This window comes from Microcaecilia unicolor, chromosome 1 (assembly GCF_901765095.1).
Source record: "Microcaecilia unicolor chromosome 1, aMicUni1.1, whole genome shotgun sequence".
Classification (NCBI taxonomy): domain Eukaryota; kingdom Metazoa; phylum Chordata; class Amphibia; order Gymnophiona; family Siphonopidae; genus Microcaecilia; species Microcaecilia unicolor.
Window position 1 is genome coordinate 722578243 of NC_044031.1, and position 24316 is coordinate 722602558.

A 24316-nucleotide genomic window follows, 5' to 3' on the forward strand; every position below is an offset into this window, starting at 1 on the left:
AAATTGTTAACAGGGGGCTTTCTCTCGCCAGCAAAGTAAAAGAGAATTCAGGAGGGGCCCAAGCCCACATTTTGGGATCCATTTGTTAAGGTAGCCATGGAGAACCGGCTCCCAAAATTCTTAAAAACTTAACAAACGGCTCTCAAGAGCCTGTGAGAGCCTGCTCCAGCACACCACTGATTTTATTATAATATGTAGAAATGTGATTTACCCTGTATTGGAAAAAAGTAGAATAGAGGCACAGAAAATACAATAGTCCTTTTAGCCCCACAATACCAGTGGCTGTATGTACTAATTTCTAACTAGTATCATACAATGCCATTAAACTTTGCTTTTTTTTTTTTTTTTTTTTGCATAATATGAGATTTCACCTGTTTGTATAGTTTTGCCAACACACCTTTTAGTTAGCTAACTGAATTTTTATATCATGTCTTATTTGGGGAGTTTACACACAAGTTATCAAGTTATTTTGTTGTTTTTGACCTTTCTTGTCATCATCCTGTAGTAGCTCTTCTGCCTAGTTGTCTGTGGTTCTCAAAGATGAAAATCTGATATTTGTGGAACCAAGCTTCTGCAACAGGAGCCTTTTACTTGCTGTCTCTTATACAAGAGAGATCAGAAGAGCTATTTAATATGTATTTTATATGTCTTGATAAATGGTACTAATAGGCAGTATTAGGATTTGTGGTTCTTCCCATTAGCTACTAAAGAGTTCAAATTGATTGGAAAGATCACTACAGAAAAAGGAGGAGGGGGGGATAGGAAGTTCCATAAAGACAATGGATTGTAGTAGCCCACATATTGTGACCTTTTAGGAATTAATAGAAGAGGAACTGTTCACAATTATTCTTGTGCTAATGTTGTTAATGTTAATTTACAGGTGGCAAATATGTTTTACATTGTAGTAATTATGGCAGTTGTGCTTCTGAGTTTCGGAGTTCCCAGAAAGGCAATTCTTAATCCTAATGAGCAGCCATCTTGGTCACTTGCTAGAGATATTGTTTTTCAGCCATACTGGATGATCTTCGGTGAAGTATATGCATATGAAATTGATGGTGAGATGTTGAATTTTTTATATATTTTTAAAGATTTGTAAACAAAATGTTATAGTACTTTCATGTTATTTTGCAGTAGCTTTATTTAGGTAAAGTTACAGTATTTTCTGGGGCACAATTTTCCTTCAGTGTAGACTCAATACCAGTGTAATTAAGCATAGTCCTTCATTTTCTTCTTACAAATTAGCTGTCAGTATATATGCACTTCTACTAAACTGGAAAGTTGGAAGTGTTAGCTGGTTTGTATAGTAAAATATTACACTAGAGTAGAGAGCCATTTTATTTGCTTGTCACATCACAGATGGTTTAATCATTTTACTTCAATATAAAAATGTAAATATCGGTGCTGCTTGTATACTAGATTGTATATTAGAATTAATAACTGTCATGAAATTTGTACTATTAATACATGTTTTTTTAATATATAAAAATGTATTTGTCTTTGATAGAAAGGCACTGCTGTTGCAGTGTTTTTTGTTCTTTGTGATATGGATTATTTAAATAGAAGCTCACTACATTACCTGAGTGATGACATTATTGAATTGCATGACTTCTGAAGCAGACATAATCCCCAAAACGTAGCCGTGTCGAGTCCGATCCATTATGCCACTATTCTTTTAGTTGAGTGACATTCAGGCATATTTTCAAAGCACTTTGGGAGGCTAAGTTCCATATGTTTCTATGGAACTTTGGGAGGCTAAGTGCTTTGAAAATAAGCCTCATTACCTTTTATTATTTCTGTTTGGAACTATTATATCAATTCCTGTTGGAACTAATAAATTTTGACTCTGTTTCTGTGTTTTTTATCCTCACTATTCTTTTTCCCTGAAAAATGTGAGGACCTCTTCCTTCTTTTGTTTTCATATTTGCACTAATAAAATCTTAAAGGCAGAAAATGTTTAATTGTATAGTTGTGTTGATATTACCTTCTATAACACTTGACTACATTATGAGGTGTTGGTGGCAGTTGTCTTATCTTCAGTAACATTATCTTCTAACTTAACTCAGAGCCCCTTTCCTAGCGTTAGGCCTACAAAGCCCCCCAAAAGATCACCTTTTCTTGATCAGATCCTTAAGCTTGCTGATCCCTTTAGCACAGGTCTTGACAAACTTCCTTAGGATCTAGGAGCCAAATGTGGAGTGACATGAATTTATATTGATGCACATTCATAAATCACACATTTATAATGTTCTCAGTGATGTACATCACGTTATTACAGTAGCAGCGAAGGTGTAGATAAGATGCTGCTTCTCTGTCCATCACCCACTCACCAACATCGTATCTGGCAATAGAGAGAGGCTTTCGACAGTGTTTGCTGGGGCAGTGGAAGAGAGGCTAAAGCTGCAGCTGCTGAGCATGGTTATGGCAGTGCATCTGCCCCCAGAAACTGCAGTCTTAGCTTCTCTCCATTGCTCACTTGTCCCCAGCAGCTTCAATTTTTAACCTTTCCCTACTGATAACACCTGCTTCCAGAAGTCATAGCCTAAAGTGAGTCTGCATTACCTACCCAGGCAGCAGCCTTGGCATCACATCCCTGCCCCGAAGCAATAGCCTTTTTGAGTCTCTCTCCCCCATAAGCAGTAGTGTCTATGTCTCTGTCCCCAGCAGTAACCTTTCACAATCCTTCTTCTCCCCTCCCCAGGAGCCTCTGTCAATGCTTCCCCCCCCCCCCCCCAAAAAAAAAAAAAAAATAAGAGCCTGATTCTTTAAAAAATGTAATAAGGCTCCATGTGGGCTACTTTTCCAGTGTAAATGCCCTCCAACTTTCTTTCACTCTCTCTCCTTGACATTTAGTAAGGCCTCACTTCCCCATTCTCTCTCCATCTCTGCCCTTTGGCGTACACACATTCCTGTATCTCTCTTTCTGCCTTCCCCAGCACACCCCCACCCCCATAGCTTTCTCCCCACCCCCCCAAGATATATTCCCCATAGTTCTCTCTCAACCCCTTCCCTACAGGATATACCCCCCATAGCTCCTTCTCAATGACCACTACCATGGGTACACTCTTGTGGCATAACAACTTTAAAAAACTGCAAGTAGACACAGCCATGTGACTGGGTGGGATACATCCAGTAATATTGAGGGAGCTCAGAGAAATTCTGGCAGAATCCATTAAGGATTTCTTTACTAGGTCCTTGGAGATGGTAGAGCTTCAGTGGCATTAGAGCAAGGGGATGCGATCCCACTTCACGAAATTGAGCACAGGGAAAAAGTGGGAAACTACAGGCTGGTAAGCCTCATTTCGGTGGTTGGAAAATTAATGGAGGTGCTACTAAAGGAAAGGATAGTGAACTTCCTAAAATTTGCTGGGTTGCAAGATCCAAGACAGCAGTGTGGTTTTACTGAAGGAAAACTTTGCCAAACAAACCTGATTGCTTTCTTTGACTGGGTGACCAGAGAACTGGATAAAAAAACTCTCGCTAGATGTAATCTACTTGGATTTCAGCCAAGCCTTTGATACAGTTCCTCACAGGAGGCTCATGAGTAAGCTGAGTAAGATGAAGTTAAGACCCATAGTGAACTGGATTGGAAACTGGTTGACTGACATATGGGTGGTAGTACATGGAACCTGCTGAGAAGAAAGGAAAGGTGAGGAGTGGAGTGCATCAGGGATTGGTACTGGGGCCATTTCTATTTAATGTATTTATGAGCAACATTGCTGAAGGTTTAGAAGGCAAACTTTGCCTTTTTATGGATGACATGAAGATTACCTATCAGAGTTGGACAATCCAGAGAGGGAGTAGAAAAGATGAGAACATATCTTCAAAAGGAGGAATAGTCTAAGGTCTGGCAGTTAAAACTTAATGCTAAGAAGTACAGAGTGATGCATTTGGGTTCCAGTGCTCAAAGTTTCATGGTAGAGTCCTCACTGTACCATGAAGTTAGTAGTGCCAGATAATTGCTGGGGCATGCTTTATTCAGTAAGCATGCAAATTTCTAGCACGTTAACATTGTGGCAGTAATCTGCAGCTCATCACTAAATGTTTATTTTCCTGTCGGTGCCTGAGCAGTGACTGTCTCAGGCACTGACTGGGAGGGTTGATGATAAAAAAAAAAAAACCAACATTAAAAAAAACCCTCCTGGGAGCATTCTGTGGCATGCATCAGCTCCCAGTGCCTTGACAAACATTCCCCAACCTGACACATCTTCCCCCCCCCCCCGCATCCACCCTGCCACCACATGATGACTCTCCCCCCCCCTTACTAATAATAGAGAAATTCGCTGGTGGTCTAGTGCAGTGTTACCCAAGTTAGTCCTAGAGTACCCCTTTCCAATCAGATTTTCAAGATATCCACAATGAATGTGCATGAATTTGATTTGCATAAATTGCCTCCTTTATATGCAAATCTCTTTCATGCATATTCATTGTGGATATCCTGAAAACCTGACTGGCAAGGGGTACTCCAGGACCAGAAACACTGGTCGAGTGGGCCCCCATACACACATTCCCTGGTAGTCTTCTCTCCCTTCCCCTACCAGTCCTCAAAAAAAATTATTGTAGTCTAGTGGGCCCCTCCATCCAGTGGTGTAACCAAAGGGGAGCCTCATGCCTGGGCCTCCTCTGTTTTCATGGCTGGAGAGCATGCCAAGCCCCACCAGCCGAAGACTTCTCCTGCATGAGTCACGCCTGTGCTGAGCTGTGCTTCAGCCACAAATGCCGGCTCTCCCATGCATGCTGGATTAAGTGGTTCTTATTTAGCACAGGCGCAACTCAGGCAGGGAGACGTCTTCGACAGGCAGGGTTTGATATCCCTGTCAGCAAAGGTAATATTTTATTGGGGGGGGGGGGAGAGAATATTGTGCCCCCTTAGTCCACCTTTGGGAACCCCAAAAATGGGCTTCATGCTGTGCCTCTGCCCCCACCCAGCCCATGACCCCAAGCCTAGTCCCCAAACCCCATACTCAGGAGCCATGCCCATTTACTCCTGCCTCCAGACACTGTTATCTGCAAAGTGGGATGCGAGGCTTGTCTTCCATATATCTTCCAAGTTTTTGAAGATCCAAAAATGCTTTCCCATAAATAAAGCATTCTGATAGGTGTAAAATGGAGTCCGTGCCTTGCTCAACAAAAAATAATATCTAGATGTGTAGCCCCTGGTTACTATTCCTCCAGATTGTTCCAGGAAGGCCAACAGACCTAATCCCTCACGGGATTCTATATCCTTACTCTACTTGGCCCCTGCGATCATCTCTCTGCAGGAAAAAAAATAGATCGATCTTACTGTGGTAAACTGCCTAAGGTATCTTTAATAGCTCCTTCAGGTAGTTGCTAAACTTATAAGACATCTGAGGGGAGATATGATAGAGGTCTATAAAATAATGAGTGGAGTGGAATGGGTAGATGTGAATCGTTTGTTTACTCTTCCCAAAAATACTAGGTCTAGGGGGCATGCAATGATGCTACAAAGTAGTAAATGTAAAATAAAACAGAAAAAATATTTCTTCACTCAACGTCTAATTAAACTCTGGAATTCTTTGCCAGAGAATGTAGTAAAAGCAGTTAGCTTAGCGGGGTTTAAAAAAGTTTTGAAGTCCATATGCCATTATTAAAATGGACTTGGGGAAAATCCACTCCTTATTTGGGATCTTGCCAGGTACTTGTGACCTGGATTGGCCACTGTTAGAAACAGGATGCGGGGCTTGATGGATCTTTGGTCTGTCCCAGTATAGCAGTATAAAAAATTTGAGTTTCTAAACTAATTTGATTTTATTATATGATAGGATGAAGCATCCAGCATAAGTTGACCAGCCAACCTACGCAACCGAGAGGGCTGGTATATGTGAAGTTTGGCAGCCAGAACCTTAGAAACCTGTTCCATTAAGATTTTAAAAACCAGACATATAATCTTAAACTGAACTCTATATTCAATAGGGAGCCAGTGAAGCTTTTTTTTTAATATCTGTGAAATGTGTTCATAGTGATTACAGCCAGTTAATACCCTAGTGACCGAGTTCTGGGCCACGTTCTTTAATTTGAGTTTTCTGAATCTGAATCCTTAACTGTAATGCATTGCAATAATCAAAATAGGGTCTTATAAAAAACTTTGTACAACTGTTCGTGGTTTCAACAGTTCTTTCAGTCTTACTGGCCTCAATTTACAAAATACATCTCTGATGATTTTCTGGGTTTGAGCTCTCATTGTTAAAACTTTCATCTACAATGACTCCTAAATTGCGCAATTTCTGCACTATAAGAATATCAGTAATAGAATTGAAACCACATAGACAAGTGCAAAGTGATGCATGTGGGTAAGAGGAACCCGAATTATAGCTACGTCTTGCAAGGTTCCGCGTTAGGAGTTACGGATCAAGAAAGGGATCTGGTTGTCGTCGTCGATGATACGCTGAAACCTTCTGCTCAGTGTGCTGCTGCGGCTAGGAAAGCGAATAGAATGTTGGGTGTTATTAGGAAGGGTATGGAGTCCAGGTGTGCGGATGTTATAATGCCGTTGTATCGCTCCATGGTGCGACCGCACCTGGAGTATTGTGTTCAGTACTGGTCTCCGTATCTCAAAAAAGATATAGTAGAATTGGAAAAGGTACAGCGAAGGGCGACGAAAATGATAGTGGGGATGGGACGACTTTCCTATGAAGAGAGGCTGAGAAGGCTAGGGCTTTTTAGCTTGGAAAAGAGACGGCTGAGGGGAGATATGATAGAAGTGTATAAAATAATGAGTGGAATGGATCGGGTGGATGTGAAGCGACTGTTCACGCTATCCAAAAATACTAGGACTAGAGGGCATGAGTTGAAGCTACAGTGTGGTAAATTTAAAACGAATCGGAGAAAATTTTTCTTCACCCAACGTGTAATTAGACTCTGGAATTCGTTGCCGGAGAACGTGGTACGGGCGGTTAGCTTGACGGAGTTTAAAAAGGGGTTAGATAGATTCCTAAAGGACAAGTCCATAGACCGCTATTAAATGGACTTGGAAAAATTCCGCATTTTTAGGTATAACTTGTCTGGAATGTTTTTACGTTTGGGGAGCGTGCCAGGTGCCCTTGACCTGGATTGGCCACTGTCGGTGACAGGATGCTGGGCTAGATGGACCTTTGGTCTTTCCCAGTATGGCACTACTTATGTACTTATGTAGAGAATTCTCCCAGTTTTTGTGTCTGAACATTCTGCTTGATACCTTTTTATACTAGTAATAAGGCTTTTGTGCAAATGATATTACACCCTTTGGGAAGAATTTTCATGATGTTATTCCTAATTTTAACCTTTTCCATCAAAAGGTCTTTTCCTGTAGACAGAACATCTATCAGATCATGCACATTTTCACATAAGCTCCTGTATAATATACTTCTGTATAATAGTATAGAGAAATTGTATCATTTGAAATTGATGGGCAGCTATTCATGCATTTAACATTGTGTTCTGGAACATCTTTTTGCTTATTGTATCTAGCAATCTTTGATCCTTCCCTGGAGGAGTATTAGAGTGTATTCTAGAGCTCTTGCATCTCTTTTAGCACAGATTCAACTACCACAATCTGATGTCGTAACTGTGGCTTATTGTGACCCATAGCTGATTTATTCTGTATTTTGTCTCTATCTTCTTAGATATAGGATGAGTATAGAAAGGAGTCTACCAAGCTTTTGCTGCTTGTTCAAGAAGAATTTTGTGAATTGGGAAAACAGCAATATTTTGGGGGGTATTCAAATACATCAGGACCTCTAGGAATTCTGATTTTGGATCAAGCTAATCCTGAGAAGATGAGGAAAATTCCTTTTGAGAATTTGTAAAGAAATTGGGATATGGTGTGTCCTGTGATTGAGGTTAGTTTTTTGGTTGCTGTGGAGACTGCTCCAAAGGGACATCGTGGTGAAAAGTTGTTGCAAGAAATGTGCGGTGGACTTTGGACTTGTGTCAAAATTCTAGCTGTCCAGTGTGAAATTTTAGATCTGAAGCATATCTCTTCTCAAGTGATGGCAAGTGAGAGAAGTTAGATGCCTTTGAGAGAATATCCAGAGATGTAGTACGCCTACATTTAAAATGTGTTGGTTTTTGTGAAGGGGTTTGGTTTGTGATTTGAACTGTCTGCCTTTGAATGGGTAGGTAGAGCTTGAGGTGAAAAACCAAGCATATGGACCTTATCGTTATTGCTTTCATTGGCAGACTACTCACAACCATACTGTGTTGTGGGGTTTGTTTGGCTGCTTATTCTTTCTGTATGGCAATTCCCCCTTCCTGTGGTGCCTCAGCATAAATGTCTTCTTTTGAACTTTTTGTGGGGATAGGAGAGTTCCACATTGTTTCAGTGCTGAGCCTATCAGAGCTGGATGAGTTGTAGTTTTCAACTCTGAAGTAACATAGGGAGTTTCTATTTCTGATGACGCTTCACTGAATGGAACCAAAGAAGGTGGGGTCAGTGTTGCGGTGAGTCAGGCCTGGGGAATCTTTTCTTTAGTTCTGTTGATGGGGGTGGAGCTGCAGCACTGGGGAAGGAATTCCTGATGAAGTTCTGTCTAGAATTAAATCCGGCTTAGATTTGATGGAATCTTGGGCTGCTGCTTTCAAAAATGAATCTAAATAGAGACAAAACCAAGTCCTATTCCTAACTAATTCTGCTCACCCATTGACTAACAAGTACTTTTCTACTGATTGTGTCTTACCCTTTTTCTGCCACCTTGAAAATTCTGGGAGCAACCGTCGACCAGTATTTATCATTTGAACCACAGGTTTCTGTGGTGGTTTCTAGGGTCTTTAATTCCCTATGGAGATTAAAAAGATTGAGGCCTTTCTTTTCAAATTCAGTATTTCATTCTTTAGTACAAAACTTAGTGTTGTCCAAGTTTGATTATTATAATGCTGTTTATTCAGGTTTGAAAATCTCTCATCAAAAAAGCTTCAAATAGTCCAGAGCACTGCGGCTCGTCTTGTATACATAGAGGCATATTTTCAAAGCACTTTGGGAGGCTAAGTTCCATATATTTCTATGGAACTTTGGGAGGCTAAGTGCTTTGAAAATATGCCTCATAGTAACATAGTAGATGACGGCAGAAAAAGACCTGCACGGTCCATCCAGTCTGCCCAACAAGATAAACTCATATGTGTATACCTTACCTTGATTTGTACCTGCCTTTTTCAGGGCACAGACCGTACAAGTCTTCCCAGCAGTATTTCCCGCCCCCCAAGCACCAGTCCCGCCTCCCATCTCCGGCTCTAGCAGACCGTATAAGTCTGCCCTCCACTATCCTCGCCTCCCAACTACCAACCTCTCTTCCCCCACCTGCTCCGCCACCCAATTTTGGCTAAGCTTCTGAGGATCCATTCCTACTGCACAGGATTCCTTTATGCACATCCCACGCATGTTTGAATTCCGTTACCGTTTTCATCTCCACCACCTCCCGCGGGAGGGCATTCCAAGCATCCACCACCCTCTCCGTGAAAAAATATTTCCTGACATCTTTTTTGAGTCTGCCCCCCTTCAATCTCATTTCATGTCCTCTCGTTCTACCGCCTTCCCATCTCCGGAAAAGATTTTTTTGCGGATTAATACCTTTCAAGTATTTGAACGTCTGTATCATATCACCCCTGTTCCTCCTTTCCTCCAGGGTATACATGTTCAGGTCAGCAAGTCTCTGCTCATACGTCTTGGAACGCAAATCCCATACCATTCTCGTAGCTTTTCTTTGCACCGCTTCCATTTTTTTAACATCCTTTGCGAGGTACGGCCTCCAAAACTGAACACAATACTCCAGGTGGGGCCTCACCAACGACTTGTACAGGGGCATCAACACTTCCTTTCTTCTGCTGATCACACCTCTCTCTATACAGCCTAGCAACCTTCTCGCTACGGCCACCGCCTTGTCACACTGTTTCGTCGCCTTCAGATCCTCGGATACTATCACCCCAAGATCCCTCTCCCCCCTCAGTACCTATCAGACTCTCCCCGCCTAACACATAAGGCTCTCGTGGGTTTCTACACCCTAAATGCATCACTTTGCATTTCTTCGCATTGAATTTTAATTGCCATACCTTAGACCATTCTTCTAGCTTCCTCAGATCCCTTTTCATGCTTTCCACTCCCTCCCGGGTGTCCACTCTGTTGCAAATCTTAGTATCATCCGCAAATAGGCAAACTTTACCTTCTAACCCTTCGGCAATGTCACTCACAAATATATTGAACAGAATTGGCCCCAGCACGATCCCTGAGGCACTCCACTACTCACCTTTCCCTCCGAGCGATTTACCACCACCCTCTGTCGTCTGTCCGTCAACCAGTTCCTAATCCAGTTCACCACTTCGGGACCTGTCTTCAGCCCATCTAGTTTATTTAAGAGCCTCCTGTGGGGAACCGTGTCAAAAGCTTTGCTAAAATCTAAGATAAAAAGCCCCCTTTGGTTTACCAGATCTGCCCTCTTTTAATCAAGTTGTATTTGCATCCTATAAACGCAAGAGTCACCTTTAAATTGTGTGCCCTTGTTTATCAAATTTTGTTCGGTCTTTTACCTGATTATATGCAACACTTGCTGCAATTACTGTCACACAGTGCCCATCCTGCATCGAGTGACTATTTACTTTTCCGTTTTCTGAATTATAAGAATCTCCGTTACAGATCAATTCATGATGCCAGTTTCTTATACCAAGCTACTAAGCAATGGAATTCCCACCCAAAGTCAATTAGGTGTGCTTCTGATTACCATAAATTGTTGGAAGCATTTTTATGTCGTGAATTTCTTGCCACTGTTGACCTTTGTAATTCTCTTAGCTAGTTTGTTATTTTGAAATGAGTCATTCTCTGAAGACAAGCAGGCTAATATTCTAACAAGTGGGTAGATGCCATCCCGTGTCGCCCAGTTTGGCAATATGCCATAGAAAAAAATGAGAGCTTTCTGGAGCGCGACTTTTAATTTAACCAAAGCCATTTTTCCTCCCATGGTCACGAAAACTCCCAGTTGCTTCAAGCGTTGTACTCGGTGCAGCCGGCTCATCTCGGGAAAAGACACCCATTCTTGGTGTCTCCAGTGCCTCGAGCCCGACCATAGCCTTGCCAACTGTGTCCTTTGTCTTCATAGGAAGAAAAGGACCCAGATTTCCCAAGAGGCTCAACATGAGAAGATTTTTGTAGCTAGGTCTGGTATGCAGGCCCCCCGAGAACATCCATCGTCGGACCCAACCCTGAGGCGACGTGAGGATTTGGCGGCATCCTCTTCAGCACCAAGGAGCATGGGTGATATGCATCGGGCGAAGGCCAAAAAGCACCATCACCAATCTCAATTGACGCTCAGTGCCAGGAGCTCCAGGACACTGAGGGATTCAGCACTCGAGAACCATCGGCGCCAGGAGGATCGCGTCCCCTTTATACAGGAGGTGTCAATGCTTGCGTCGCCAGTCAGCTGAGATCCTGCTCCCGCATTGGCCCCAGCGACTCTGTAGCCTACTGCCCAGCCGGCCCTGCAGTCTTTCCTGATGGCGGCCTTCGATGAGTGCATCCAGGCCTTGCTCCCTGAAATTCTGGATGGCCTTACGCAGCAATGTACGTCGATATCAGGTGTGCTTGCACCTATCATACCTCCCTCTGTGGCCCCGCCTGGCCCACAGTGCACGGTGCGGTCTCCGGCGCTGCATGCAGCCCCGGTGTATACTGCCACCCAGGCCAGCACCCCCTTGATGTTGGTGGAGGAAGCTTTACTGGTTGAGACGGGAGCCAGTTTCTCAACACCGTTCTCAAGCACATGGGTCCTCAACATTGAGACGGGCTCGGTCTCAGACATCCCTCAAGGAGGTGCTCTCTGACACCGACGAGGAGCGCTCATGGGAATCAGAAGAAGATTCCAGGTACTTTTCTTCCGACAAGTCCTGTGGGATTCCTTCTGAGCCCTCTCCTCCACCTGAGAGGAGACTATCTCTACCTGAGAGCTTCTCTTTCACCTTTTTTGTGCGGGAAATGGCTGAGGCCATTCCATTCCCTGTAGGATGAGCTCAGGGCCAAGATGCTCAAGGTCCTGGACTACACCTTCCCTCCTAAGGAGGCAGTGATGGCTCCTCTCCACGAGGTACTCAAGGAAGTCCTCGTCAGGAACTGGGCGTCCGCTCTGCTGTGGTCCCCAAGAAAATTGATACCCAGTATCGGATCCAAGGGGAACCTGGTTTGGTGAGGTCTCAGTTACCCCATGACTCCATGGTGGTGGATGCCGCTTTCAAAAAAGCCAGGAATTCTAGGGACTATGCCTCGGCTCCCCCAGGCAGAGAAGCTAGAACCTTGGACTCTTTTGGGAGAAAGATATATCAGGCCTCTATGCTCATCGCCCATATCTGGTCATACCAGCTCTTCATGAGCGTATACTTGCAGAACTCGGTGCAGCAGTTGTCAAATTTGGTGGCTGCGCTCCCTTTGGAGCAGGCTAAGCCATTTCGCTAGTTGGTCAAGCAGCAGAAGGCGTGTCACAAGTTCTTGGTTAGGGGCACTTACGACACTTTTGATGTGGCATCCAGGATCTCTGCCCAAGGTATAGCAATGCGCAGACTGTCATGGCTGTGTGTTTCTGACCTGGAACATTTTATTCAGTAGAGGTTGGCAGATTCCTCAGCCACGAAAAGTGCTGACAATGGATACATCTCGTCTGGGGTGGGGAGCTCATGTAGATGGGCTTCACACTCAAGGAGCCTGGTTCCTCCAGGAGACAAATCTTCAGATCAATCTTCTGGAGCTCCAAGCGATCTGGAACGCTCTAAAAGCTTTCAGAGATCAGCTGTCCAATCAAATTATTCAAATTTAAACAGACAATCAGGTTGCAATGTATTACACCAACAAGCAGGGTGGCACTGGATCTCACACTCTGTGTCAGGCAGCCATCCAGATGTGGCATTGGGCTCGCCAGCACATCATGTTTCTACAAGTCACTTTTCTGGCGGGTGTAAACAGCGACCTGGCTGACTGGCTGAGCAAGATAATGCAACCTCATGAGTGGTCTGTAAATATGGGCGCAGCCCGTAAGATCTTCTGAGCATGGGGCACCCCCTCAGATCTTTTTGCCACTCAGATCAACGATAGGGTCCATCAGTTCTGTTCTAGGCTTCAGGCCCACAACAGACTAGTGTCAGATGCCTTCCTTTTTCATTGGGGGGACAGGCCTTCTGTATGCGTATCCTCTGATACCTCTAGTGGGAAAGACTTTGTTGAAACCGAAGAAAGACCGTAGTACTTTGATTCTGATTGTGCCATATTGGCTGTGGCAGATATGGTTCCCTCTTCTTCTGGAATTGTCCTCCGAAGAACCGTGGAGATTGGAGTGTTTTCCGACCCTCATCACTCAGAAAGAGGGATCACTTCTACATCCCAACCTCTAGTCTCTGGCTCTCGCGGCCTGGATGTTAAGCGCCTAGAATTTGCTTCCTTGGGTCTTTCGGAGGTTGTCTCCCAGGTGTTGCTGGCTTCTAGGAAACCACTAAGAGGTGTTATTCTTTTAAATGGAGGAGGTTTGCCATCTGGTGTGACAGCAAGGCCATAGATCCCCTTTCTTGTCCTACACTCTGCTTGAATACCTTCTACACTTATCAGAGTCTGGTGTCAAAACCAACTCTGTAAGGGTTCACCTTAGTGCAATTAGTGCTTATCATCAACGTGTAGAAGGTAAGCATATCTCTGGATAGCCTCTAGTTGTTCGCTTCATGAGAGGTTTGCTTTTGTGAAAGCCCCCTGTCAAACCTCCACCAGTAGAAAACGAATCCACAATATCAATATCTCTGCTACCATCCAATGACATTAACACACGAACCAGGACTTGTAGCCGCCAACTCAAAGAGAGTGCTTGAAACAGTTCACACCAGTATAATATAATAGAAATTTCTATGTATGTAGAGTACCCTCAGATATTTACCACTATTACTGCAGTCAATAATGCTGCTACAAAGTGGCATAGCACTTCTTTCATCGGGTAACTCTTAACAAATTTTTTGGGAGTCCCAGTGTCATGGGATCTCAATGTTCTCACTCAGCTGATGAAAGCTCCTTTTGAGCCACTGAATTCCTGCCATCTGAAGTACTTGACATGGAAGGTTGTTTTCTTGGTGGCTGTTACTTCACTCGTGGGGTCAGTGAGCTTCAGGCCCTAATAGTTGATGCACCTTACACTAAATTTTATCACAACAGAATAGTCCTTTGCAAGCACCCTATGTTCCTGCTGAAGGTGGTGTCAGAGTTCCATCTGAACCAGTCATTTGTCTTGACAGCTTTCTTTCCCCGTCCTCATGCCCACCCTGGCGAAAGCAGCTTGCACACCTTGGACTGCAAGAGAGCGTTGGCCTTTTACATGGAGCGGATGAAGGCCTTCAGACAGTCCACCTAGCCTTTTGTTTCATTTGATTCCAACAGGATGGGGGTCACAATCGGGAAACGCACAATCTCCAGTTGGCTAGCAGATTGCATTTCCTTTGCTTACGGGCTGACTTTGGAGGGTCATGTCACAGCTTATAATGTTAGAGCCATAGCTGCGTCAGTAACCCACTTGAAGTCAGCCTCCATCGAAGAGATTTGCAAGGCTGCGATGTGAATGTGTGGACTGAAGACTACATCTCACTAATGCCTTGAGCAGGATACCCGATGCGACAGTCGATTTGGGCAGTCAGTGTTGCAGAATCTGTTTGGGATCTAGAATCCAACTCCACCTTCCTAGGCCCGTTTTCTTCTGTTCTATGCTGCACTCTCATGTAGTTTGTATATAATTTCAGGTTAATCTGCGTTATGTCCTTGCCATTGCAAGGCCCAATTGACCACTGTTTGTTGTTTTGGGTGAGCCTGCTTGCTAGGGGTTCCCCACTTGCAAGAATATTAGCCTGCTTGTCCTCGGAGAAAGCAGGTATTCTCCGAGGACAGCAGGCTTCATATTCTCACAATCTTGCCCACCCCTTGGAGTTGTCTTTTGGCTTTTATTTTATTTAGTATTTTGCTTTTGTATTAAACTGACTGGTGTGGTTGCACTGTGGGCGGGAAGGCACTGGCGCATGCACATTGGAGCACTGCTTGCGCTCCAGAAAGCTCTCATTTTTTCTATGGCATATTGCTGAACTGGCGATGCAGGATGGCGTCTACCCACTTGTGAGAATATGAAGTCTGCTTCCTCAGAGAATACCTGCTACAGGTAAGTTTCTTCCCTTTCTGTTGCTATAATGTTATACCTCTTATTGTCTTTTACTTTTGTTTAATCCTTATTGTACTTGTTTGGGATAATGTGGGGTATAAATGCTGTAATAAATAAATAAATTCCCCATGAAAGGGGTGTTTTGATTATAATTCAGTATTTTTACTTTTATTGGCTGCCAAATGCTTTGATTTGGATTAACTCGACCGTTCTTTTGCCTTTTCATGATGCTCATTACTGTGGGAAATTTTCTCGGCTCCTTTGCTGATTTAGAATTTTGAGTTTTAATGAGCCTTATTTTACAATCCTTTGGTGACATTGACACATTTAGAGCAACTTTTTAATTTTATGTGATGTCTCCATGTAATGATCATGGGTGTCTAAGATATTTTTCTATCACAGTATGATCATCTTTGAAACCTGGGGTTTTCTCTAGCATTTTAAATATCTGATCAGCAAAGCTGAAGTTAATTTGACAGAATCCGGCAGTTGTTAACAAATGAAAACTAGTGTGAGCTGCCTGCAACCACCAGTCAAAAAATACTAAAGGCCACTGTCTTGTAGAGTTTTGCTTTTCACTTAGTTTTTGGCCCAGTTTTGGATTATTTTTGGTATAATTCAGAAATTAATGTCTGTAAAATTCAATTAATGCATATAAAATTATATTTGCATAAATCAACTTAATGGACACTAATTAAAATTTTCAAAAATATAAACTAGCATGCTTTCTTTCCTTGCATAACATTTTCCAAATCAAATGTACATCCCTAATACATCTGAGAACAGATTGGGAGTCACCTTATAACTTCATACTGTTCTCCTTAGTCTGCTTCATACAATTTCTTCCAAAGCTGCTCTACAAGTCATCTTCACATCCAAACATGGCATGCATAAGTGGATATATTATAATTGCATCTTCAATGAGGTTGTAGGTACTGTTTTCCATTAACAAAACAGATAATTCTTTGCATTTTATATCATACACAATTCCAGGCTAAAAAAGTGAATCTCATTCTCTTTCCAAAGTATGTGCAGCTAATTCAGAAATGAAAGACCTCTGTGGTGTGGGAACATGGTTGACTCCATTTCTTCAAGCAGTTTACCTCTTTGTACAGTATATCATTATGGTCAATCTTCTTATTGCATTTTTCAAGTAAGTTTATAAATTTTGTTTGCTGTAATTCCAGCAATTCTATGTCCTAAACTTTAGTGATAAAGATAAGTGGGATATAAGAGATGTTAAACAATAATTATACATTAAAGCTCTATTTATAATGTGAGTATTTGAGAGGTTGAGGCAAAGACCAATTTACATAGAATGTAGAGATCAGAATTGAGATGTCCATGTTTGGGCATGCTCAGTTCCATGATAATTTAGAAAAGGTTCTGCAGATTCTTTCTAAAAAGACTAGGACTAGGGGGCATGCAATGAAACAACTAAGTAATAAATTTAAAACAAACCGAAGAAAATATTTATTCACTCAGTGTGTAATTAAACTCTGGAATTCATTGCCAGAGAATGTGTTAAAAGCAGTTACCTAGCAGGGTTTAAAAAAGGTTTCAATAATAATCTTAAAAGCCCCTAAGCCATTATTAAGAATGACTTGGGAAAATCCACTGCTTATTTCTAGGATAAGCAGCATAAAATCTGTTTTACCATTCTGGGATGTTGCCAGGTACTTGTGACCTGAACTAGCCTCTGTTGGAAACAGGATACTGGACTTGATGGACATGCGGTCTATCCCAATATGGCAATGCTTATGTTCTTATGTTCTAATACTTTTTTTTTAAATATCTTCGGGAATGCATGTCTATTTGTGGCCATAGCAGTGGAAGCAGCCATTTTACAAATATACATGTTGAATGGCAGGTACCTGCAGCTTCCATATGGCAGTGTTGGCATTTCCATGTGGAACTGGTAATTTTGTAACTTCCACAGGTAGCTGCTCCATTTTATAAAGGAGGCTGCAATTTCACTTGAGTTCATTTTGGGGTGGAAATAAACTTACATGGGGTTAAGGCAAATGACCCCTTTAATCCTTTGTGTAAAGCCCTGGCCAAAACAAGCACTCCTTTTAAAAACCTTTGCATGCCTTTCTACGGATGTAAAACCAGACATTGAAATTTTTCCCCACAGATGTGTACTGTGTGTAAAATGGGGAATGCACATGTAAAATTCCCTACACAAACCATGCATCCTTAAAATCTCTGCATGATGTAGATCTTCATGTGTAAATAGTAGTGTCTACACATTTATGCAATCTATACATGTAAATGCAAGTACATACACATGGATATATTTTTAAAATGTGGAGGAGTGGCCTAGTGGTTAGGGTGGTGGACTTTGGTCCTGGGGAACTGAGGAACTGAGTTCGATTCCCAGCACAGGCAGCTCCTTGTGACTCTGGGCAAGTCACTTAACCCTCCATTGCCTGCCGCATTGAGCCTGCCATGAGTGGGAAAGCGCGGGGTACAAATGTAACTTAAAAAAAAAAATCTATATTGTCTATATGCATCAGATTTATTAAACAAATAACATTGGTCTTTGTGTAGTACAATAGAAATATAGCAGCATTAAACATTGAGGGATGACCAGCTTTCAAACAGTGGGAACGTGTAAAATCTGTGGGTGCATTTCAAAGGGAAAAATTTCTCTTTGATAATTGACTCAAGGTAAGTGCTTGCACAGATCTGTACCTACTGATTGTGCATGTACTTTTTCTCTATATACTTACACTCATACTTTTGTATGCCCAAAAAGGTACAAATCAATAAGTTCCTTCTTTACATGTGTCCAGGGTATATTTGAGTGTGCACTGTTGATTTTTGTAAGTTTTGCAAGTAAGTGGGAGGGGGAAGAAGGGGCTTGTCTTGTGATGATTGCACTCTTCCCTTCCCGCAGCAGCCCGCAAGTAAACTGTTTATATATCATAGTATCACCACTCAACTGCTGCTCTTAGTAAATCCTGATACCTCCTCCTTTGTTCTGTCTCCAATTTGTTCTGTCTTCTCTTCTCTTGTTTATCTTACATCTCTCACTTAGTCCTGCACTCCTTTTCCTCTCTCCTGCCCTTCCATTCTTTTTCTTTGTCTCCTATTTCTCTAACTCCTAGTCATCCGGCATTCATATAGAGGTGTATTTTCAAAGCACTTAGACTTAAACTTCTAAATGCTGTGAAAATGAGACCCATAGTCTCTTTTTCTCATTTCCCCTTTGGTGACATCCAGTCCTCCATTTCTCTTTCTTCTAGCATCTATCATCATACTTCTTTTCTCCATGTCTGTCCCATTGTCTTCTTCGCTCCCCTCCCAGGCATCTGCACTCATACTTCTTGCTGAGCTCCTTTATTATGAGATTGCCAGAAAGTGCTGGCCCATAAGTTTTGAACATTGGGGTCCCAGTACAGAGTGATCAGCAGCTGCGGGATGAGCTCCTGCTGCTCCACCATCCAGGTTCTGCATAGTCTGATGTGTGGCATGCATGTCTGCTTGCATGTATACTGTAGAGGGAGAAGTGTTGAAACCTATGCCATCTTGAAAGTACATATATAGCATCTTCATGTAGCTTTTGTGTTGATGTGATAAGAAGCACTGAAACTTGAAAAAAATCCACCTGTTTTCTTGAGGCTCACTGTGACTATTAAAGCTCTGTACTAGCAGATTGGTGGATATTTTCAGGACACAAGAGTAAAAAATCATAAATGGTGCTGGTCTTCATTATGAAAAAAATTATTAGGTACTAAAGAATATGTCACCTATGCTAGTGCTTCTCTACCCCGATCCTGGAGGCAAACCACAATGAATATGCAGGATATAGATTTGCATGCATGATGTCTCCAGTGTATCAAAATGTATCTTCTATTCTATTTCAGTTCTCCTATTCTGCAGTTATTCCAAAGGCTCAATGCAGATGACATAATAAAGAAGTCCTGTAGTCAAGGAGAATAGTAACATAATAAATGTCTCCAAGTTCTGCCCAGGAGGGAAGGGTTAGGACAGCTGTTGTAGTTGATGATTCGATCATTAGGCATATAGATAGCTGGGTGGCTGGTGGATGTGAAGATCGCCTGGTGACTTGCCTGCCTGGTGCCAAGGTTCGGACCTCATGCGTCACCTAGATAGGATTTATTTTAGATAGTAGAGGAGCCAGCTGTCTTGGTACATGTGAGTACCAGTGACATAGGAAACTGTGGGAGAGAGGTTCTGGAAGCCAAATTTAGGCTCTTAGGTAGAATGCTCAAATCCAGAACCTCTAGGGTAGCATTTTCTGAACTGCTATCTGTTCCATGCGCAGGGCCCAAGAGACAGGAGTCTCAATGCGTGGATGAGATGAGGGAGGAGGGTTTTAGATTTGTTAGGAACTGGGTAACATTCTGGGGAAGGGGGAGCCTATTCCGAAAGGCCCATTGCTTTGAGCGAGAAGGATATTCCTGCTAGTTATGAGCACATTGGTATGAGACTGGCCCCCTGCTCCTTCTCTTGGATCAAGAAGCACGGTAAATGTCCTCCCGCAGCCAGTACACGTGCTATGCTACCTCTCTCCTTACATCGAGAAGGTAAATCTTATCCCAGTTGTGCATGTCACGGTAACATCAAGACTGGATTACTGCAATGCACTATACAATGGTCTGACTACAAAGGGCCTGCACCAGCTCGAGTTGATTCAGAATGCAGCAGCAAGACTCATAGAAGGTTGTAAGCGACGTGACCACATCACACCATTGGCTACCAGTACAATACAGGGCTAAATTTAAAACTCTATGTCTGATCTTCAAGGCCCTGAAAGGAAATGGCCCCGAGTATCTGAAGAATAGGATGATCCTCCATACACCGCCAAGGACACTAAGGCCCTCCCTTGGACTTTCAGTAACTACACCCTCTCCAAAAGACATTACACGATGTGATACCCGCAAACGAGCAGAGTAGCCCCCACACTCTAGAATGCATTGCCTGAAAGGCTCCGCTTAACACAAGACTATCTAAACTTCAGGAAGCAGGTGAAAGCTTGGCTCTTCAACCAAGCCTTTAATGGAAGAAGTAACTAACCTGTTAGTCTCACTCACACACACAAGGATTGACTCGGGCTGCACATACTGCAGCGGGACATGTTTATCCACTCCTACCCTAGCTGAGATGATATTTAACCATCTCTCTGACCTCATGTGCAACTTTCTTCAAATCAGTCACCTTACTTTCTAATTCTTCCTACTTTCTTACTCATCTATATGTTACAACTTTGCCTTACCCTTAACTACCAATTATAATGTTCTATTACGTATTGTATAGTTATTGCAAGTAGTATACCATGCCATACTTTGTATTGTTACTTGAATATTTTTACTGCTGTAATTGCCTATTGCTCATTTTTGATCTATTCTTACTGTACACCGCCTTGAGTGAATTCCTTCAAAAAGGCGGTAAATAAATCCTAATAAATAAAAAAAAAAATGTGGTTACTCACACAGAACCTGGAGAACCTTGTGAATGCTGCCTGGTACTTCTTAACTGTTGCCTTCATGAGTGAATCCCATATCATCTTCCATGCCTCTGGAGACCAAGGTGCCAGACTGATTTGGGTACTGAGGTGGCGTCTTGGTCGGCCTTGGGGGCTAGGTGCCGGAACTCTGAAAACTTAAAACGATGCAGTGCATCTATGGTACATGCAATGCTCCTAAAGTAACGTTGAATCGCATGCATAGCAGTACAATCTCCCTCAATACCTTGATCAGTGGAATGGTGCTGGCCGACTGCCTGTTTATTATTTCTACTACTGCCATATTATCCACTCTGTTTTTGTTTGCAAGGGTGGAAGACTATATGGTCAGTGCTACCATAATTGGAAATAATTCTAAGAACGTTATATCTCTGGTAATCCCCTCGATGTTCCATGCAGTGGGCCATTTCTCAGAGCACCAATGCCCAGAGAAGAAGTAAATGCCAAAACCTAGTGCTCCAGAAGAATCGGGAAACAGCTGCAAGTCTTCATTGCTCACTGGGTCACTCTGCCAAAAGGTCCGTCCATTGGAAGATCGTAAGAAGTCTTCCCATATCAGTAGGTCTTCCCTAATGACATGTGTGATGCTTATGAAATGGTGCCTTTTTTTTTTTTACTCCTGTTGTTGCTAAAGCCAAGCGCCAGGAAAATATTCTTCCCATGGGAATTATCCCAGTTGCAAAGTACAAAAGGCCCAACAAGGACTGGAATTGCCTGAGCGTGACCTTTTTTGTTTCCTTAAACCATGTTACTTCCTGTTTGAGCCTCTCCAACTTATCCTGGGGCAACCACGATATCTGATTGCATAGAGTGCGATACCCAGGAATGCAAGTGTACTCACCGGGCCAGCCGTGTTTCTTGAGCTAGGTGCACCCCAAAACTCCGGGTGAGTCTCTAGAATCTCTCGACCGACACAGCACATTCACGTTTGGATTTTCCTATTATTAAGAAGGCGTCTAGGTAGAGTACCATGCAGGGAAATCTCACAACCTGTTCCACGACCCAGTGTAAGAATATACTGAAGTGTTTGAAGTATCGGCAGAAAATTGAACATCCCATGGGCAGGCATTTGTTGTAGAAGTATTCTTGGCCTAAGGGGCAGAATGGGTGGACCGGCAGTAGTCTGAATGTACTACTACTACTATTTAGCATTTCTATAGATTCTGTGTCGACTTTAGCTAGCTGCACTTGTGTGCCTCTATGCGTAATGGCTTGGATGGCTTGATCCAAAGATGAGTACATGACTGTGGTGATGTCAGGCTCTATGAAATCGTTCACCGAGGTTCCTGCTGGGTATGACAAGTTGTTTATGAGTCTAAATTTTCCTGGTTCTTATTTGGGAATGATCGCTAAGGGGGATACTAACAATCCGGGAATGATTTTATATTGAATGGCCTGGCAACCCTGGACAATATAAGTTCTTTGAATATCTTTTGTCTGGTGATGTTGAAATGAGTGCATACCAAGACAGAATTCTTTGGTAGCTCCAGTTCTCGTGACTCAGGACCCTCATAATGGATCGGGAAACCCTGTGGAAAACCGTGCTTCAAGAATCGGGCCTCTGTTAGGGTATATGTGCAACCAAGGTATCATAGCACGTGGAACGATCTGGGATGTGGCTAAAGTGGTCAATGTTTTGTCTGTTGTGGGTGTACCGCTAGTTTGCAAGGAGAGCGGGTGTGTCTTTCTCGGTTCTGTGGTTAATGTTTGCCACTAGCTGGCAGCTCCTGGTGTCTGCTGGGGTTTTGTAGGAGTGTGCGCCTGTCTCTGTGTGCTCTACACTTGGGCTCTGGGTGTTGGTTATTGCAGGTAGAGCACACATGGCGAAACTTGCAGTTGTTCCATGTGCACTGCACGTTATTAAATTGCTTACACACTTTCTTGCTTGGAGGGTAGTTTTGCCTTGCATTGTGATTGCTGGCTCCTGGAAACATGGTGTCGCTAAAAGGTCTGCTTGGCGTCATCTCGTCCATTCATAGATCCATCACACAATGGTGCCATGAGATGGAGGAATTTGCCGTCATACTTTTTCAGAACTTGATGTCGTAGTTGAGCCATGCCCATCCGCAATATTTTTTGTGGGCTGTGGTGATGGTGTCTAGGTACCTTATTAAATATGGGCCCATACTGGGTTCTTTTTCCATAACTACACATAAAAATATGAAATGCGGAAACCCAGTTGGAAATGGATTTGAAGACTTTGGCCTACGGTCTCTATCATGGCATCTGTGTTCTCTATCCGCTCCCTCTTGTCTGGCCTTGTCCTGGTCTTTGATTAGTAATGTGAATATGAGGGGCATAATCAAACTGGGTGCCCAAGCTTTCCTGACAGTGTCCTCACAGGACGTCCCCACGAAGGGACGTGGAAACCCGTATTATTGAAACAAGATGGGCGGCCATCTTTTGTTTCGATAATACGGTTGGGAACGCCCAAATCTCAATATTTAGGTCAACCTTAGAGATGGTCATCCCTGATTTTCGGCGATAATGAAAACCAAGGATGCCCATCTCAGAAACAACCAAATCCAAGCCGTTTGGTCGTAGGAGGAGCCAGCATTTGTAGTGCACTGGGTCCCCCTCACATGCCAAGACACCAACTGGGCACCCTACGGGGCACTGCAGTGGACTTCAGAAAAAGCTCCCAGGTGCATAGCTCCCTTACTTTGTTGCTGAGCCCCCCAAACCCCCGCCCCAAACCCACCCCCCCACAAATGTACACCACTACCATAGCCCTTAGGGATGAAGGGGGGCACCTAGATGTGGGTACATGGGTTTGTTGTGGGTTTTGAAGGGCTCACATTTACCACCACAAGTTTAACAGGTAGGGCGGGATGGGCCTGGGTCCGCCTGCCTGAAGTGCACTGCAGTACTCACTAAAACTGCTCCGGGGACCTGCATACTGCTGTCATGGAGCTGGGCCTTTTTTAGGGTGGGAGGGGGTTAGTGACCACTGGGGGAATAAGAGGAGGTCATCCCTGATTCCCTTTGGTGGTCATCTGGTTATTTAGGGCACATGTTTGTGGCTTGGTTGTAAAAAAAAAAAAAAAAAAGCACCAAGTAAAGTCGCCCAAGTGTTTATCAGGGACACCCTTCTTTTTTACATTATTGGCCGAAGACACCCATGTGTTAAGCACGCCCCAGTCCCGCCTTCGCTATGCTTCTGACACGCCCCTGTGAACTTTGGTTGTCCCCGCGACGGAAAGCAGTTGAGGACGCCCAAAATCGGCTTTCAGGGTTTTGCTGTTCACTCCGGGAGTCGCCTCTCGAACAGCATGAGCGTCTCGACCCTGCCTTTTTCTCCCCTTTTTGGCCCTGCTTCCTTCCTTACCTGATTGGCTCCTACCTGCCTCTACCTGTCCGGTACTGCCCCCTCCATTGTGCAGGCCATTGCTAAATTTCTCGACCTGTTTCTTTACTCATAAATACATAGAAATTGACACTAGTCCCTGCTCAAATATTGTCATTTATAGGGGTGCAAATATATGCTTCATCAACCACAGCGTTCTTGCCAATTTAGAGAACAAGGGTATTAATCTTTTTTTAAAAGTTAAATTCAAGGCATCAGGTGAATGCAAGGTGAATATTGAGAATTTTATGGCACACTGTAGCAGTGGTACATTTTTTTAAAATATGTTCTGCACTTGATATACCGTCTTTCTGTAGATACAGTCAAAGCGAT

General features: G+C 43.2%; 1 protein-coding gene across 1 annotated transcript in view; it reads left to right on the plus strand.

Annotated features, from left to right (window-relative positions):
- The window catches only part of TRPM7 (transient receptor potential cation channel subfamily M member 7), a 397085-nt gene that overhangs the window by 234842 nt on the left and 137927 nt on the right, over positions 1–24316 (plus strand). Inside the window, exons 22-23 of the mRNA XM_030189594.1 lie at positions 881–1055; positions 16170–16296. Of these exons, the coding sequence (XP_030045454.1) occupies positions 881–1055; positions 16170–16296 (302 nt within the window). The remainder of the gene's footprint in view (positions 1–880; positions 1056–16169; positions 16297–24316) is intronic.